Source organism: Carassius auratus, unplaced genomic scaffold, assembly GCF_003368295.1.
Source record: "Carassius auratus strain Wakin unplaced genomic scaffold, ASM336829v1 scaf_tig00002951, whole genome shotgun sequence".
In the NCBI taxonomy this organism is placed as follows: domain Eukaryota; kingdom Metazoa; phylum Chordata; class Actinopteri; order Cypriniformes; family Cyprinidae; genus Carassius; species Carassius auratus.
The window spans coordinates 793145-807405 of NW_020523497.1; the positions used below are offsets into that span (position 1 = coordinate 793145).

A 14261-nucleotide genomic window follows, 5' to 3' on the forward strand; every position below is an offset into this window, starting at 1 on the left:
TAATAAAAGCCTAAAATAATAATAAGTAATTAAAAAAACAATACAACAGTAAAGCATTAAATAAAAGCAATTTGATTAATTAAAAGAATTTTTCATACAAGAAATTTGTATTTTGTTTTATTTACATCTCCAGTAATGGTTTCAAAATAAGCTTGCATTAAAAATCTCTTTTAAAAACAAACAAACAACTATATAATAATATCTCACCTGGAGCTTTAAAGTGTCAATTTAAAATGTAGACTGCCCATTGGGGAAAATATTGAATTAAAAAATATTATAAATATTTAAAAATATTTTAATTGGTGCCTAGCAGGATGTGAAAGAAAAATAATTAATGAAAATCTGAAGTGTTTTTACCTGTTTGCATCCTTAAATTTCCCATAGACTTAAACTGAAGAATGGAACTAGAGACCAGAATATCATAGAGAACCAACAACTGCAAAGCAATGTTCGAAACAAAACAACAACAACCAACTATGCAACTATTACCAACCACATAGCAATTCCCTGACAACCACCCCCATCATCCTAGCATCATGGCTGTGAGTTTTCCCATTGAAAGTCAGTTTAAAGTTTTGGTTTCAATTGGTTTCAAACTTTTCATTTGTTGTATTACCTTCACCGAAAGCATTAATGCACAGGCCTTACTTACTAAGGTTACTCATAAGTCTCACTGCAGAGGGAGTTTAGTGGGTGTAGTATGTGCTCATACATACATACACAGATCTCTGCTTTGTGTATGTGTGTATAAATGTGTGTGTCTGGGCTTGGCTGTGTTGAGCTGGGCTCATGCCAGGTTTAGGCCTTCTCCTCTGCAGTGCAGAGGCCCAATCTGGCCAGCCATTGTTTCTGTGTTTTGTGGAGCTGCTGCAGAGCTGAGCATGAGCGCTCCGTACCCTCCCTTTCCTTTCTGTCCTCCGTAATCTCCTTCCTCGCCTCATTTGCTCTTCCGTATTTGTTCCTTATCTCCCTTTTTTTCTTCTATTTTTGTGCTTCTACAGAAAGAAGAGCCCTTAGACGAATATCCTGAGCCTACAAACCTCAAAATCGAATCCTCGCCCCCTCCGCTCCATGACATCAGCACACAACACAACACTGATGACCAGACGGAACCCGTGGACCTGTCGCTTAACAAGCCCCGCCCTTTCCTTCCAGTAGCCACGGCAACCTCCTCCCCTGCAAACCCGCCTCCTCACAACATCACGGCGAGCGCCACCATCCCGGCGGTGCTGTCGCCGGGCTCCATCCTGGCGTCCACGCAAGGGGTCGGAGGTCAGCAGATCCTGCATGTCATCCACACCATACCCTCCGTGAACATGCCCAGTAAAATGGGTCAGCTGCAGACCATCCCTGTGGTGGTGCAGTCCTTACCGGTGGTCTACACAACCGTACCCACAGACGGAGTGGCTACCGCCGCCATCACAGTGCCTCTCATCGGAAGCGACGGGCGGTCGGAGGGATCAGGTAATATGGCTGTGTCCTATTGCACATGCTCAGTTATAGCACTATTAGTCCAGCTTTAAAGTCTTCTTATATCATATTGTTCTTTAATTTGGTATGGCACACATTGTTCTAGTTTTAGGTCACAGACAATTGTGCTCTGACCTTTTATCTGAAAGTGATATAGAATGAGCATCCACAACCTCATAAATCTATATAATAGCTACAATAGTAGGGTTGGGAATCATGAACCTGTTCTTATTGAAAACTTTTTTTTTCAATATACCGTTACCGTATGCTTTTCTTGAGGTTCTGTTCCGTTGGTGGAGCGTGTGAGAATGAACCAGACCAAAAAAGACACAACGTGTATTAGAGACATTTTGGTGTTGTGATGATGTTCATAGTATGTTTTATTTTTAATGGCTATATGCAAGCTTTCTAGTAAGAGTCATTAATTTTAGAAGTCACTGTAAAAAGATTTTTGTGGTATGTCATCTGAGCAAAGTTTGTGAGCTACTAATAAGCTTTTTTTTCTCATTTGTTTTCAGGATAGTCAATTGGTTTAAAATGTTATTAAATGTATTGAAATATTACATATTAATATAATAATATTAGAAATGTAATGTTTAAATTAATTTATTAAAGACTTTGTGGTATTGTAGTTTGTTTTTTCATTTGTTTTAAGTGAAAGAGTCACACAATATGCGCTACAATTTGTAAGCTTGGGGTCAGTAAGATGTTTTAAAAAAAAAACATTCATATAGGATGGTTAAAGCATTTATTCAGAAAGGATGCATTAAATTGATCACATCTATTTCTATTTCAAAGTTCTTTTTAAATTCCTGTTCATCAAAGAATCCTGAAAAAAAGTGTAACTGTTTCCACAAAAACATTTGGCAGCACAACCGTTTTCAACGTTGATTATAATACGAAATGTTTCATGAGCACAAGCATATTAGAAATATTTTTTTAAGGATCATGTTACAGTAAAAACTGGAAAATTCAGCTTTGCCATTAAAGAAAAATAATTACATTTGAAAATATATTCAGATAGAAAACAGTTATTTTAAATTGTAATTTTCAACAAGTACTGCATTAATGAACATAAGGGACTTGTTAAAAAAAAACACTTGCAAAAAAGTCCTACTGATTATTTCACAAACTGCATTCAATTGTGCAAGAAATTAAAAAACAATTTTCCTTTAATTCAAAGATGAAACTTTCTGTACACTTTATAGATGTTACATGTGTTAAGATCAGTTCTAATTGGTTTAAGAAATGTTCAGCAGTTGTAGTGTTCAATTAAATTAATCTATGCTTTTAAACTTTATTTAATTGCACCATTAACTTTGACAGCTCTCATTATAACCATTTTGTTGAAATATGGAATGATAAATCTCATAATTTGACAGTCTTATTTTCCAAATTTTGTATATTCTTTCTTCCTCAAAATGACCAAAAGGCTCATTAAGGATCCCGAAATGTTAAATGGAATAGAAGCAGAATCATTAATTACTTTATAAATCCCCATCCCTATTCAGTAAAGTGACATGCTCTGACATGTGGCATTGTGCAGTGTGTCAAAAGCCAGAATCCAAATATGAGCTTGGGATGGATCTTGTCTTCTCTTATAGAAACTGTTCAAATGGCATTGCTGATCATCTGACCTTTAGTTCTTCCGCCCATTTCCTTTAGGCAGTCACACCCTTGGTCTCGCCCTCTATCAGGTTTGTGCCATTGCCATTTAGTTATCAGCATACAGATGCTGCTTCATCCCACACATGTGGATGTGCAAATGAAAGACACAAAAGATGATTTCGGGGCGAGCCAGATCTAAGCTTAAACTTTTAATTAAAGGAGATAATGAAACAAATCTTACCGGCCTTTATTTGAATGGTGCTATTAAATAGAAATTGCTAAGTAAAAGTACACACTGTTTTTTTTAAGCCTTTTTGTTTTAAAGAAACATGTTGCATCAGCTTTTAACATAGCATTGATCTTTTAAGCAGGAAAAATTATAAGACTTTACCGTGGTAGTCATAATTTCCCACAAATACCATAGTGACAATGATTGGTTAGTGGTCTTGCTAGGCACTATTACCATTTTTCAGTCTTAGGGGTTTGTAGAAAGGCCTAACCCTAAGTATTAAACTTTGGTGCATAATTTGTCCCAAGACAAAACTGTGGCTATTTTTTAGAGAGGAGCCATTGATATTAATATTTAAGACTTAAGTTTTCTTCACCCAAAATTTTATCTTTCCTTGCTTCACCCCTCTTCGGGCAAAATGGTACAGTCCACTTGAGTCTTTTTCTTCCCATCTCCCAGCTTTCAACCTCTCCTGAAAGACAACATGCAGGTCTTGGACTGTAATAAGAACATTAAAACACCAAAAATTCTTAATGAAATGAGCTGAATGTTTTTTAATAGGAGTACCCCACCCAAATAAAACTACATAAAAAAACACCAATGCTTGTTTAACACACTAATGCAAGTGTTGAGTGTCGATTATGAACTCAGGGTGGAGTTGTGCTTGGCTGTTTTTTTACCCCCGGTTATTAACTTTGTGTGTAGCTCTGTGAAACCCAGTTGAATGTATTGGACAGATTGTGAAGGTCAGCGATTTGTGTTATTTGGGTGGGGACCATCTTCAAAGAGACGGGGATGTAGATCAGTTTCTTTTGGACTCCGTTTATGGGAAAACTAGCAAGGTGGAGGACTCCGCGTGCTTTATTGAACAGGCCCATTGCACCCCATGTTGTCTTAAGTGAGTACATGAAGTATCTCTGTAAAGGTTTTTTTTGTCTTTTGAGTAATGTGGCTCAAACGTTAGGCTGCATTTAGCCTGCTTTTAGGTCCTGGAAGTAATGTTTTTTTAAATTAAACTAAGGGAAGGAAGAGTTTTCTGTATTTGATTTAAAGGCTTGTTTGAGAAATGGGCACCATGCTCTACTCAGACTTTATTTCAGTAGGAGTCTTAACATATGAACAGAACTACATATAAAGTGGGATTTGAAAGTCTGAGACCACATTGCAAGAGCTGTTTTTTCCTTAGAAACACTTCCATTTAAAAAATAAAATAAAAATGGAACCAAATATAGATCAGTTCAATGTTCATTTTACATTATGTCAGATTGTTACCAAGGCAGGTTTTCTAAATTTCATTTACTTTATGTACTAAAGCAACTAAAACCAAAACATTTTTTAAAAATTGAAATCGAAAACATTTATAAACTGATAAGAGCTAAAAACACATCAATATTATTAAATTAGATTAGATTGAAAGCTGAAAATGTTAAAATATAACATTCAGAATATTAATAATAATAGTAATGGTAATAACGGGTAAGATACAAAAAAATGCTGAAATGAATGTTGATATTTCAGTTCAGAATTTCACTCATATTTCTTTTTTTTTTTCAGTGCGTATAAAGCCAGGCTCAACCTCTCCAGTTGAGTATCAGTCTGAAAGTGATGCTGAAAGCGGCACAGAGTCTGGATCGGCCTCTTTCAGCACTAAAGGGATGGAACCCAGGTGAGAGAGAATGTTTTTGTCTGTATATCTCCTTATAGGACATGGTAGTGTGTCTGGCATCCCGGTCCAGTGGCATCACTGCACCACTCCTCTGGACGATTATGTAACCTTCAACACACTGGAGGCCCATGGCTCTTTTCACGTTTTATGTTGATTATAAGCTTCTGTTGGGTGTGTGTGTTGCTGGGCAGGGTTCTCTTCAAACTGGGTGTAAACAATGTTATATAACTTGCAATGTCGTCACTCCTTTGAAAGAGGGAGTAAAATGCAAAGATGGACAGACAGAAGTGGCAGGGTAATGGGGCAGGATGGAGAACAAGAGGGTCTTTTGCTGGTGTGTGTATAATTGTTCAGACATGTGGTCAAATGATTGCTGGGAGAAAGAAAATTCGGTGGAAATGAGTTGGGAGAAAGAGGGGAATTGGAGTGAACTGGTTAGCAGCCAGGGAGGGGAAAGGAAGAGGCTGAGAAAGAGAAAGAGAGAAGAAGGAAAGGAGGGGGAGAGACACGGGCTGAAAAAACATGCTGGGGGAGGGGGGATTGGAGAAGGAAGGGAAAGGGAGAGAGATCGGCATTGAACTGGAAGCTCTCCAGCTGTATGGAAGTTAGATACACATACACTCCTGCTCTTCAGCTCTCCCTGGTGGCCAGTTAGGATTGTTGCACCAGGGGGCATGTCATGGTGCTATTTACATGTATTTGTCATACTTCTGTGGTGCCCCAGATTCATTTTTAGTAACGTTTTTACACTGCAAGATTATTTTATTAGAGGATCATATTTAATAATATTATTTAAAATCAGTAGGGTTTTTAAAACAGGTGACACGTTTGCTATCTGGCATCATGCACACTAAAATGAATTAATGGCATTATGCTTTTAAAAGATTTTTATGCAGAATAGTAAAAATAAGCTAAACATAGTCTAAGCAATGTGTAATTTAAACTGAATTTCAAATGAAATAATGGTCAATAACAGGTTTTTTAAACCCCATCTACAGGTGCATCTCAATCAATTAGAATGTCATGGAAAAGTTCGTTTCAGTAATTCAACTCAAATTGTGATACTTTTTTTGTGGTATTAAGTAAATTCACTGCACACAGACTGAAGTAGTTTAAGTCTTTGTTTTTTTTAATTGTGATGATTTTGGCTCTCATTTAACAAAAACCCACTAATTCACTACATCAACAAATTAGAATACTTCATAAGACCAATAAAAAAAAATATTGAATTGTTGGCCTTTTGGAAAGTATGTTAATTTACTGTACATGTACTCAGTACTTTTGGAGGTTCCTTTTGCTTTAATTACTGCCTAAATTCTGCGTGGCATGGAGGTGATCAGTTTATGGCACTGTTGAGGTGGTCTGGAAGACCAGGTTTCTTTGACAATGGCATTCAGCTTTTAATATTTTTTTATCTCGTTTCTCATTTTCCTCTTGACAATACTCCATAGATTCTCTATGGGGTTCAGGTCTGGTGAGTTTGCTGGCCAGTCAAGCACACCAACACCATGGTCATTTAACCAACATTTGGTGCTTTTAGCAGTGTGGGCAGGTGCCAAATACTGCTGGAAAATGAAATCAGCATCTTCACAAAGCTGGTCAGCAGAAGGAAGCATGAAGGGCTCCTAAATTTCTTGTAAATGGGTGCAGTGACTTTGGTTTTCAAAAACCACAATGGACCAACACCAGCAGATGACATTGCACCCCAAATCATCACAAACTGTGGAAACTTAACTCTGGACTTCAAGCAACTTTGAGAGCTTTGAGCTTCTCCACCCTTCCTCCAGACTCTAGGACCTTGGTTTCCAAATGAAATACAAGACTTGCTCACAACTAAAAAGAGGACTTTGGACCACTGGGCAACAGTCCAGTTCTTCTCCTTAGCCCAGACGTTGTCTGCAGTTCCGGACTGGATTAACAAGAGGAATACGACAACTGTAGCCAAATTCCTTGACACTTCTGTATGCGTTGACCCCAGCCTCAGTCTATTCCTTGTGAAGTTCACTCAAATTCTTGAATTGATTTTGCTTGACAATCCTTTTTCCTTCCTTTCAACTTTCTGTTAACATGCTTGGATACAGCACTCTGTGAACAGACAACTTTTTTGGCAATAAATGTTTGTGGCTTACCCTTCTGTGAAGGGTGTCAATGATTGTCAGAGACCATTTTGAAGGCTTGTTGAGTTGATTAGCTGATTGGCATGTCACGATATTCTAATTTGTTGATATAGTGAATTGGTGGGTTTTTGTTAAATGTGAGCCAAAATCATCACAATTAAAAGAACCAAAGACTTAAACTACTTCAGTCTGTGTGCATTGAATTTATTTAATACACAAGTTTCACAATTTGAGTTGAATTACTGAAATAAATGAACTTTTCCCCGACATTCAAATTTATTGACATAGGAAACTAGGGCATGGTGATGTAGCAAAAAAAATAAAAAAATTAAATAAATTAAAAAAATAAAAAATACCCTTTTTTTTTCTCCCCCATGCAATAGAAGTGAAGTGAAATTGTTTTACAAAGCAATACAATTTGCACTAATTCAAATAAATTTATAAAGACAGTGACTACATTTGACTAAATAAACACAAAATTAACATTTTTAAATAATTTGTACTTAAAAATACAATAATAATAATAATAATAATAATACTAATAATAATAATAACAAAAATACTGTAACTTAAAAAAAAATGTGTAAACATAATTTTTTATTATCTTTTAATAAAAAAGATTCATCTGGAAACTTGTTGATATCAATGTGCAGTGACATTTAACCTCCAGATTCTTGTTTGGAATGTCCAGGAAACTTTTTCAAAACCGTTATCATAAAAATGACACGCTTCAATTTTAAGAGTGTCGCAATTACAAGTTTGTATTGCATCACTCGTCTAATTTAATCACTGTAATCCCAAGGATTATTGCTTGATAAATCACTTTTACTCATGAAGATGCTTGTACCTGCCTTCACATGCAAAAATGCTCTCTAAATCTTTAGATTATCGGATAGGTTTAGGTATGACTTGAACTGGTTGCAACACCTTAAAAACTAAAACATGTCATTTTGTTCTCAGTATGAATACAGATGTGGACATCCAAGTTGACCCTGACTCACCAGACATGAAGAGAAGGCGTGTACACATGTGCGATTATGACGGCTGCAACAAAGTTTACACCAAGAGCTCGCATCTGAAAGCCCATCGCAGAATACACACAGGTATACCCTTTTCCTTGTGTATACATAAAGTCAGGTCAGATTTATATGGTGCTTTATTCAATAAATATTGTTTCAAAGCAGATTTACAGTGATAAACAAGAAAATAGTGATTCAATAATGCAAACAGAATTCAATTCTGCTGTAAAGCATCTCTAAAAAGACAACAGTAAACAGTCCTTATTCAGTTGAAATCAGTTCGTTTTTGAGTCAGTAAGTTCATTAATTGTGTGAAGTCCATTAATTATCGAATGAGTTTAATTAATCTGTAAAGCAGTTCTGGAACAAACAGTGATGTCATCATCCAGCTCAGATACATGTGTAATTAAAATATAATACACAGCAATATGGGACAGTAACAGAATATTTTCTTTTATTCAGTAAGGGTGCATTATATTCATCAACAGTGACATTAAAGACATTTATAATGTAAAAAAAAAAAAAAATTAGCTTTACAATCACGAATAAACTGCATTTAGAACTATTTTAATATAAAAAAATAAAGGAATATTTTAATATAAAAAATTATATATATATATATTCTGCATTTTCTATTAAATAAATGGTAAGCATTAGTATATATCATGTTGATTGACACGGTGATGACTTTACAGGTGAAAAGCCATACCAGTGCACATGGGAGGGCTGTACCTGGCGCTTTGCCCGCTCGGACGAGCTGACGAGGCACTTTCGCAAGCACACCGGCATTAAACCTTTTCGCTGCACTGACTGCGATCGCAGCTTCTCCCGCTCTGACCACCTGGCACTTCATCGACGGCGCCACGTCATGATGTGAAACTCTTTGTGCCCCTTCCTCCCCAGCCATCACAACTCTGACTGCTCCTCAGGAGACAGGCACGCCCATCCAGGGGTTCCAAATGCTATTGACGTCACCTCCTCAATCTCCAGATGTGAACAGTTGTGTTAAATATGGAGGTATAAGGGGTGGCACAACCATATTGGTTACCCCTACTGGTTAGAACATGGCTGCAGTTTTCTGCCATTCCTCCAGAAGCCACAAACCACCCGTCCACTGGTGACGTCCACCACCATCTCAATGCCTGATCATTTGCCATTACTTGAAGGGACTACAAGAAAGGCAAACTGCACGAAGCACTGCTATAACTATAAAAGAGAATGATGACTGGGGAAGGTACCCCTTATTGAGATGATTCTTTAAAAACAAGTACAAAAAAATGAGAAAGTAAAGGATTTTATGCAAGATGGATGCAAGTTTGTGAGGAAAAAGTAGAATTATGTAATAAATTTGACCATTTTAATGAGATGGGTGGGTTGGAGATGCCTCAACAGCTGCCTTGTTGAATTCTTACATTTTATCCAAACTTTTTGTTGTACTAAATTTGTGTACTCATGCTCTACATTCATTTTAGAGTCTGTACGTTTCTGTGTGGATGGAAATAGAGCTTTTGTAAAGAAAGCTGAAGATGCCCTCTTTTAGTGTTTTTTTTTATTTTTATTTTTTTGAACAAATCAGTTAGGTGTTTTTTCTGATATCTATCCTAACCCAAATGAGAAGTAGATGCATGGGGGCTGACAAGACTGTGAATTTTAGTACATTTTTTCTTGATTAGTATCTGTTGTCTAATAATCTACCCAAAAATAGTTTGGCGCAAAAAACAGTATTTGCTTTTTTTTTAAAGATATTTTCATTGTAATTAATGACTTCTAACAGAATTAACACCCATCAAAAGGTGTTCTTTATCTTTGTCTAACCTTCAGATATTATTTCATAAGGCTGTGAAAAAAGTTTGAAAAAGAGAAACGTCTCTAAATTGGGATTTGTGTGTGTGTGTGTTTGTATGTGTGTGTATCTGTGTATAAGCACACTTGTTTGCATATTTGTAAAGAAAAAATAATTAGAGATATAATAGTAGAGATGTCTAGATGCATTCTTACTTTTAGCCAAACAGAGCCTTAATTGAAGTAAATGTGCAAATCTGATTTGCGCAGAAGGTTTTCGGAGGTCCTCAGGGTTCGGTACTAGGACCCCTATTTTTCTGAGGCACCCTGAAAATCCCAATTTGCACCTAGTTCACAGTGACGAAACATGTCTTAACAGCTCCTGCCCTGATATCCATGTTATGCAAAAATACCCCCAAAATGTCTACATACTCCGCAAAATGCTGTTGATGTTACTTGACGTTAATGTCAAGACAATTTTGGGCACAGTCCATTTAAATTTTTGAGAAGGGGGTACCTTTGACACATTTGCTTCCCTCTAGCTAGCACTCATAGACATGGTCATGGTCATAATTTCAATTGCTAGCAGCTGACTAAGTGCACATTAAGACTTTTTTCAGAAGCAACGCTTTATTCCACCCTTTAAGAGTTAAATGCATGTCTGCAGCAGCTGCACGACCTTCAGAGAGCAATGCATTTGTAGATTTTGTATTTTTCTCTCGCTTCAACCCGAGACGTTACTAAGCACATCTTTCTAGAAGAGTATATGCATTTGATTGCGATCCTTTCTTTAAAAAAAAAAACTGTCCATAGACATACAGACAATGAATAATTAAATAGTTAATATACATAATGTATATAATCTACAAAGTTCTTGAATAAATGTAACGGGTGGATTTCTATTTTTAACACTGACTAGATAATGTGAAATACTCGGTTTCGTTTTTTTTTTTTTTTTTTTTTGAAATGTAATTTTTTTTTTATCCCTTGAAATGAGTCCCTTTTGTGTTGTACACCCCAAAAGTGTTGCATGGAGAATATATATATATATATAATTTTTTTTTTTTTTTGGTGAAGTTGTTGAGCATGTCAAAACATTGTTGCCCTAAAAGATGTGGCCTATAAGCAATGATAATCGACATGAAATCCACAAAATGTGTGCAACCACAGCCATTTGTAACACATGCATGGCCTATTTCTAATTACTACAAGACATGCTGGTAAAACCTTCATATCATCCTAAATTGGCATTCTATTCCATGTAGGCATAACATTAGGAGTTGGCCCCTTATCAATGTTTAAGTGCCCATGACTGAAATTTGTGACGTTCTTGTCTATCTGAGCACATTTGCATTCATTACTTGTATCTGATTTGTTTAAAATAGTGTGCTACCTTTTGCTCCAATTATGAAAGGGTTTGGGTTTTGTGTGAGTGTATGTGTGCAAGTTTGATTATCACTTTCACAATCATAGGTATTTTATATTGAATGCAGTAACTTATGGGCCAGTACTATATTACACAGTGCAATGCAGTTATCATTATAACAAAACAATTAATTAATGTTATTTCTTTTGTATTTGTACAGAACAAATGTGTAAAGATCAGAGAGGAAAATGCTAGCTTTTTGATACTGTGAGAAATGGTGTTAAAAGTAAGTTTCCCCTGTACAGTTGTGATTACCCACTCCTTTTATAGAATAAAATGTTTTTAGTGCAACAAGATGTATTGTGTATTATAATTCAGGAATTGTCGAATTGTTTAGTAACTGATAAAAAAAAGAAGAAAAGAAAATGGGCTAATTTCATTGATAAAGTGAAGATGATGAAAATTACTATATTTAAGACCTGAAGCAGGACGTGTCCTTGTAGCATATTCCTTATTTCTGGCTTGGCACTTTTTTGACATGAAAATTTTTACAATAATCTTACTTGATCAAATCACGTCACTCGCACTGGTATTAATCTCATTATAGAGTTAATATGCAGGTGCATCTCAATAAATTAGAATGTCATGGAAAAGTTCATTTATTTCAGTAATTTAGCTCTAATTTTGAAACTTGTGCATTAAATAAATTGGTAACACTTTAGAATAAGGTTCCATTAGTTAATGTTAGTTAATGTTTTAATTAACATGAACAAACAATGAATAATACATTTATTACTGTATTTATTCATCTTCGTTAATGTTAGTTAATGAAAATACAGTTATTCATTGTTAGTTCATGGTAATTCACAGTGCATTAACTAATGTTAACAAGCACAACTTTTGATTTAAATAATGCATTAGTAAATGTTGAAATTAACATGAACTAAGACTTATAAATGCTGTAGAAGGATTGTTCTTGCTTAGTTCATGTTAACGAAAGTAGTTAACTAACATTAACTAATGGAACCTTATTCTAAAGTGTTACCAATAAATTCAATGCACACAGCAGGGGTGCCCTCAAGGGGTGGCCACACCACCGCTGTATTAACTCTGGCCACCCCTAGGATGATGCAGTGGGTAATATTAATTTAAATGCAGAATGTAAATTCACAATAGTTTAAGAAGTGAGAAAAAAAAATGGCTGCAGCCAACAATTTTTTTATGGTGACATGCCAATCAGCTAATCAACTCAAAACACCTGCAAAGGTTTCCTGAGCCTTCAGAATGGTCTCTCAGTTTGGTTCATTAGGCTACACAATTGTGGGGAAGACTGCTGATCTGACAGTTGTCCAGAAGACAATCATTGACAGACTTCACAAGGAGGGTAAGCCACAAACATTCATTGCCAAAGAAGCTGGCTGTTCACAGAGTGCTGTATCCAAGCATGCTAACAGAGAGTTGAGTGGAAGGAAAAAGTGTGGAAGAAAAAGATGCATAACCAGCCAAGAGAACCACAGCATTATGAGGATTGTCAAGCAAAGTGGACTGAGGCTTAGTTCAAAGCATACAGACGTGTCAAGGAATTTGGCTACAGTTGTCGTACTCCTCTTGTTAAGCCATTTCTGAACCACAGACAACGTCAGAGGCGTCTTACCTGGGCTAAGGTGGTCCAAAGTCCTCTTTTCAGATGAGAGCAAGTCTTGTATTTCATTTGGAAACCAAGGTCCTAGAGTCTGGAAGAAGGGTGGAAAAGCTCAAAGCCCTCAAAGTTGCTTGAAGTCCAGTGTTAAGTTCCCACAGTCTGTGATGATTTGGGGTGTAATGTCATCTGCTGGTGTTGGTTCATTGTATTTTTTGAAAACCAAAGTCACCCATTTACCAAGAAATTTTGGAGCACTTCCTTCTGCTGACCAGCTTTTTGAAGTTTTATTTTCCAGCAGGATTTGGCTCTTGCAGACACTGCCAAAAGTTGGTTAAATGACCATGGTGTTGTTGTGCTTGACAAACTCACCAGACCTGAACCCCAGAGAGAATCTATTGGCTATTTTCAAGAGGAAAATGAGAAACAAGAGACCAAAAAATATTATAAGCTGAAGGCCACTGTCAAAGAAACCTGGGCTTCCAGACCACATCAGCAGTGCCACAGACTGATCAGCTCCATGCCACGCCGAATTGAGGCAGCAATTAAAGCAAAAGGAGCCTCTACCAACACGTACAGTAAATTAACATACTTTCCAGAAGGCCAAACAATTCACTGAAAATGTTTTTTTATTTAAATTGGTCGTATGAAGTATTACATTTTTTTTTTTTTTAGATTTTTGTTAAATGTGAGCCAAAATCGTCAACAAAAATAAAAGAACCAAAGACTTAAACTACTTGAGTCAGTGTGCACTGAACTTATTTAATACACGACTTTCACAATTTGAGTTGAATTACTGAAATAAATGAACTTTTCCACAACATTCTAATTTATTTAGATGCACCCGAATACTCATTTTTTGTTTGTTCAAATATATAAGTGTTCCAAATAAAACTATTCAGTGTTCAGTGTCTAAAAGAACTTTGCTGTGCAACCATGTGGCGGTGTTGAGACGTTCTCCTGTTGTTTCAGGTTCAGCAGCAGGTGTTGCGCCCTCTAGTGCTGTACATGTCTAACAATTTATGTCAAAGCCCCATTTAGTACTATCTATCATCTTTTAAAGTCTTATCATTCCACTTATATCAAGTAGGTAAATATATATTATGGTGAAATGTTTTATCATTTTGTCAATAAAATTACCCAGCATGGTCATACCATTGAAGTCAAAGTCCAACGTTGTAACTCGGTCAGGACTTTAAAGTTCATATTAAGTGGTGCTAGCCCTTTGTTTGTTCCTGAAATTTTATTACCTCAGTGTCTGGGGTGATAAATTATGGTCAAAACACAATCTTTATGACACTCACTTCTCAACTGGTGCAATAATGATTAACACTGACATTACAAAGCTTAGCCTTTACTTGAGTT

At 36.2% G+C, this 14261-nt stretch overlaps 1 protein-coding gene across 7 annotated transcripts in view; it reads left to right on the top strand.

Moving 5' to 3' along the window:
* LOC113070095 (Krueppel-like factor 8) overlaps positions 1-11608 on the top strand; it is a 39437-nt gene extending 27829 nt beyond the window's left edge. For all 7 annotated transcript variants that reach the window (XM_026243272.1, XM_026243273.1, XM_026243277.1 and 4 more), the window contains 4 exons: positions 1002-1464; positions 4862-4973; positions 8051-8193; positions 8805-11608. In XM_026243272.1, the coding sequence (XP_026099057.1) occupies positions 1002-1464; positions 4862-4973; positions 8051-8193; positions 8805-8986 (900 nt within the window). In that variant the 3' untranslated portion in view covers positions 8987-11608. The remainder of the gene's footprint in view (positions 1-1001; positions 1465-4861; positions 4974-8050; positions 8194-8804) is intronic.
* The last annotated feature ends 2653 nt before the right edge of the window (positions 11609-14261 follow it).